Source organism: Erythranthe guttata, chromosome 3, assembly GCF_056151865.1.
Source record: "Erythranthe guttata isolate IM_541 chromosome 3, IM_541, whole genome shotgun sequence".
Classification (NCBI taxonomy): Eukaryota; Viridiplantae; Streptophyta; class Magnoliopsida; order Lamiales; family Phrymaceae; genus Erythranthe; species Erythranthe guttata.
In genome coordinates this window covers 8,445,911-8,450,676 of record NC_142535.1, presented here as the reverse complement: position 1 = coordinate 8,450,676, position 4,766 = coordinate 8,445,911, and the positions used below count along the sequence as shown (strand labels likewise).

At 33.6% G+C, this 4,766-nt stretch overlaps 1 protein-coding gene across 1 annotated transcript; it reads right to left on the bottom strand.

The window, feature by feature from the left end:
• Window positions 1-1,001: 1,001 nt before the first annotated feature.
• On the bottom strand, window positions 1,002-1,520 carry LOC148771712 (uncharacterized). The gene has a single exon (XM_088815188.1). It carries the CDS (start codon window positions 1,518-1,520, stop codon window positions 1,002-1,004), a length of 519 nt encoding a protein of 172 aa, XP_088671314.1.
• Window positions 1,521-4,766: the final 3,246 nt, after the last annotated feature.

The window sequence follows — 4,766 nt, the reverse complement described above, 5'->3', positions numbered from 1 at the left end:
ACTCTACTTGTTTATGATAGGATTAACTGTTCATGGAGCATTTCAACTCCTCATTGCCTAGAAGATTGGACGGAAAAGAAGATCCATTCTTGGTTGATGCCAAAGAAATGAAGAGTTTCATGCAGATTGCAAATGGGAAGATGAAATTTGATATTAAATCAAAGGCCAAATTAGTTTCCGTTTTAACAGCACTACAACAAAAGCCTGATTCAGTTGACTGCGGGATGTTCGTCCTTTATATCGCACGACAGTTTTGTCGCCAACATCCCTTAGACATTAAAGATGCACAAAATGGGATATGCGCATTACGAAGTGACTTTGTTCATCAATTCTTAAACGATGAACACACTGTGAAGTTAGATTAGCGCATAATGATCAGATTTTAGAAACTACCTTGAACTCTTGCTATTTTGGATATTTAATTTGGTTGCATTTTGATACAATTATAATTTTGCAGTTGGTAAAACATCCTTGTATTACTCTATACCTTGATATACTTTTCTCGTTGTTTATGTTACTTTTTTTTATGTTTGCAGTTTCAATATTCGCTATTTACTAGGACAGGTTAACATATTAGATAAATTGCTATTTTCGTTGTGTTTTACACATATTGTGTGCTAACTAATGCAACTAGCGATGTAATGAACCAAACAAAGTCGGCATTTTCACTGAACGCTGTAAAAGTTTATAGTTGTTGTTTGCTATTTGTTGTTTGCTGTTTATAACATAAAAGATGGAGGTACATATTTGCTGAATAGCTTCGTGTTTGTGGTCTTTAGCAAATTTACCATTTGCGAAATTGTAAAACATGAACATAAGCTAATCAAAACATGAACGCTAATCAAAATTTACCACCTGCTAAATTGTTCATTTCATTTAAAAATGGTCAAATATCAACATAAGCTAATAATAAATAAATAAAAAATAAAAAATAGAAGCTTGAAAATCATAGCACAAGTTCTTAAATGAAAGATAAAAAACATAACTAAAAAGCATCACCCCTAAGAATAGATCGAATTTGTACAAGACTTCTTGTTGTGATTACCGAGTTCTTTAAATCTCCCGCATCTTATTTTCCTTTTTATCTTCTCGCCAACAGACGGTATCCTCTTCTTCTTTGGTCTACCACGACGTGTTTTAAATTCAGGAGGGCAAACGCAAACTTCATCATCCCTTGAACTGTGTCTCACAAACGGATAAATGGGTGAGGCATAACATTCCCTGTAATATTCTGCGTAATATAATTTGTCAATGTAATCGTACGGTTGTGACGTCTCATTGACTAATACATAGACCGCATGAACACACGGGAACCCAAGTATCTGCCACTTTCGACATGTGCAAGTTTTTTGTGACAAATCTACGACCATGGACGGGTCACTAAGAACTTCGTAAATACCATCTGCAGCCTTCTCAGCTTTCCATGTCCTACATTCGAGTTCAAGCTCTCCCAAAGATTTCTCGTACTTGGGGCAACATATGGTCAACCACTTGGATGATTTATCTCTCCTTGAGGTCATCTTTTTCATCAATTCACTCATAATTGTATCTATATATCATAGTCATAACCGGTAAGTCGCGATAATCAAGGATTTTTGAATTCCATGATTCAACTCCATTTGAATACATTTCACCATATCGTTGCCCTTCGAAATATGCATTCGCCCAATTGTGATAAGGCAAGTCATTCAAAAAATTGACAATTCTGGTTGACCCACTAGCTTTAAGCTTCTCAATCTTCTTGTCGAACGATTTTTTTGAGAATTCAAATGCACATGATATAAATTGGCTAACGATTGCCTCCCTGTAACCAGTTGGAACCCCTTTAAACTTGTTGTTCAAATTACCTGTCATGTGTCTGAGGCAAAAAGAGTGAAAAGTGTCTGGAAACACTTTTTTGACCCCGACCAGAATGCCATGTTGTCTGTCGGAAATAAACGTGAACACACGATCGTCGTTTATTGCCTGTTTTAACAATGCTAAAAACCAATCCCAGTTATCATCGTTTTCTTCGTTAACTATAGCAAATGCAATAGGGAAAATGAGAGAATAAATATGCCTAAGAGGGGGGTGAATTAGGCTTTTCAAAACTTTTACTATTTTTGCAGAATTAAATTATTTCTAGAAAAATATATTTTTCTTTGATAATAAGTATTTTGCAAACTTCCAAATTAATTCCGAATAAAGTTTTAGCAATAAACAATATATGAGTAAGGAGATTTGAATACGATAAAATAAAGTGCGTAAAGTAAATGACACCGAATTTATAGTGGTTCGGAGAAATTCCCCTACTCCACTCTTCTAGGCCCTCGAACTTTTATTCCACGTGCCTCCAAGATCCTTGGATCCTCCACACGAAAAAGATGTGCTTACAAGACTCTAACGACTTTCGCACCAACGACGTGCTTACAAGAGACTCACTCTTTCGCACTTATCAATACGTGCTTACAAGAGACTAACTCTTTCGCACTCAACAAAAACCTCACAACAATGAAATGCTCTCTAAGAGCTTTACAAAATCCCTCTCAATATATATAATGAAACAAGTGATAAGCAAGAGGAGAATTTCGAATTTCCTAATAAATAATAGACTCTCTATAAGCTCTTTTCGAAATTGGCTTGGAATGAATAAGCTTGAATGAATGGTCAACTATTTATAGGTGAAGCTCTTCATCTCTAGAAAGGAAATAATCAATCTTTAATCTCTTGATTGATTAGATGATGAGTGTGATTGATCTCCAGCTGATTGAGATCAATTAAATCACTTGAATATGGTAAGCATTTGAATTTTGAAACTCAAAAGGAGTGTTCTTCCTTCAAAAACGATTTTCAGCAAAACATCTTCCAGCCAGCTTCAGCAACTTCCGGGCTAACTTCCGGACAGCTTATATATTTTTAAATCTTTGATTGAGGATTGATTTAAAATCTTCCAAGTTCGAAAATTTGATTCTCAATCAGTTTAAATCAATGAAAAAAACGTTTTTCAAACATTTCAAATAATTTTGAATATTAAACCATTTTCCAAAGATAGAAGATCTTGAATATCGAAAAACCTTTTGCTTCCAAAATCTCACGGATATTTTGTTTCAAATCTCAGCTGACCCTTTTGAAATAATTTTCAAGTAAAAAGGACTTATTTTCAAAAATAAATTATCATTTTATAAAGGGCTAATAAAGACCAAATAAATTGGGCTTATTATTTGATCCAAGAAAGAAGAATTTGGACCAAGGCTAGGAAGCCGTATGGAGGATCGTTCGGATCTCGTTCTCGGGATAGTTCAAGGACACTAGGCCTCTTATGGATTCTGTCACTCCGGTCTTGATTAATTTCGCCTTGATAAATTTGTCTAATAAAAACATGACTCAAAGAAAGACTATTAGATCAAATCAATTGTTTGTTAAATCATCACATTCGAAAGTAACCTTTCGGCTAACAATCTCCCCCTTGATGATGACAAACAATTGATGCTTTATAAAATAAAATCAAATTGAAGTGCAAAGCATAAAATTAGTTATACCAAACCTTAAGTGTAAGCTCCCCCTCAATATATGAGGTATGTCAAACCTTGAGCGCAAGCTCCCCCTCAACGTCGGTCGATTCGTAACATAAGCTCCCCCTTACTTTCGCAATGAGGTTAAAAAGATGAATAAAGTATCATTAATTCTTTCTCCCCCTTTGTCATCAATCAAGGGAGGATTTTCTATAATCTTTTTTGCAATGCTCAAATTGATCATCTTTCTTTTAGTTCCTTGCTTTTAATTTCAGACCTTCAAATTCCAGACGAACTTCCAGTATATGTTCCAGATCGTTTCTCAGAGTTGCAGCATATTTTTCTTTAGCGGAAGCATAAGTACCAACAAGGATATTTGCTTAGCGTTGTTATCCAAAATTCCAGATGAATTTCCAGCAGTTTTTTGTCACTTCGTTTTCTAATTCCAGCTGAACTTCCAGTGACTTTTGAGTTTCAACTTTCGAATTTTAAGAGCATCCAAGTTATCCTATATGCCTGAAAATTTTATTTGCTCAAGGAATTCTTGGCACTTAAAGGATTAGAGTCATAAATATATTATTATCACAAAATATTATCATACCAATTTTTATTCATAAATCATGGAGGATATACATTTCAATAATTCACAACATGCAATGCATCTAAAAAAAATTCAAATAATATTATTAGCAATTAAAGCACTTACCGTTTTCTACCAATTCAAATCAATTTTTGCATTTTGGTACCCAAATAAATTTACTAGTGGTTCCCTTTTTATATGGACAATAAAATGATTTATGCCCAATTTTACCACAATAATTGCAAGTATTATATGATAAAGATGATGCATTTGATAACTTGCTCAATTCCTTATAATGCGAGTGAAACCCAATTCCAACTTTATCTAATGACACATTTTGCAAGCCAAGTAATTTATCGAGATTTTCTTTGCCCATAGTGAATTTTTCAAGGCATTTATTCAAATCAATAACCTCGTTTTCTAGCACAAAATTCTTTATGGATAAAGAAGATTTTTCTTTTTCGCAAATAGCTAGCTTTTCAATATAAGAATCTAATTTAGCTTCTATTTTTTCTTTTTCATTATTGACAATAATAATTTTTCTTTTCAAGATATCATTCTTAGAAGCTAATTTTTCCAAATCTCTTCTACACTCATTTATCATTTCATGCCAATCGTCTTCACAATTAAAATCATCACATTCAAGGTCATCATGACATTCATCAAAATCATTTATCTTATTAAAGTAAGAACTA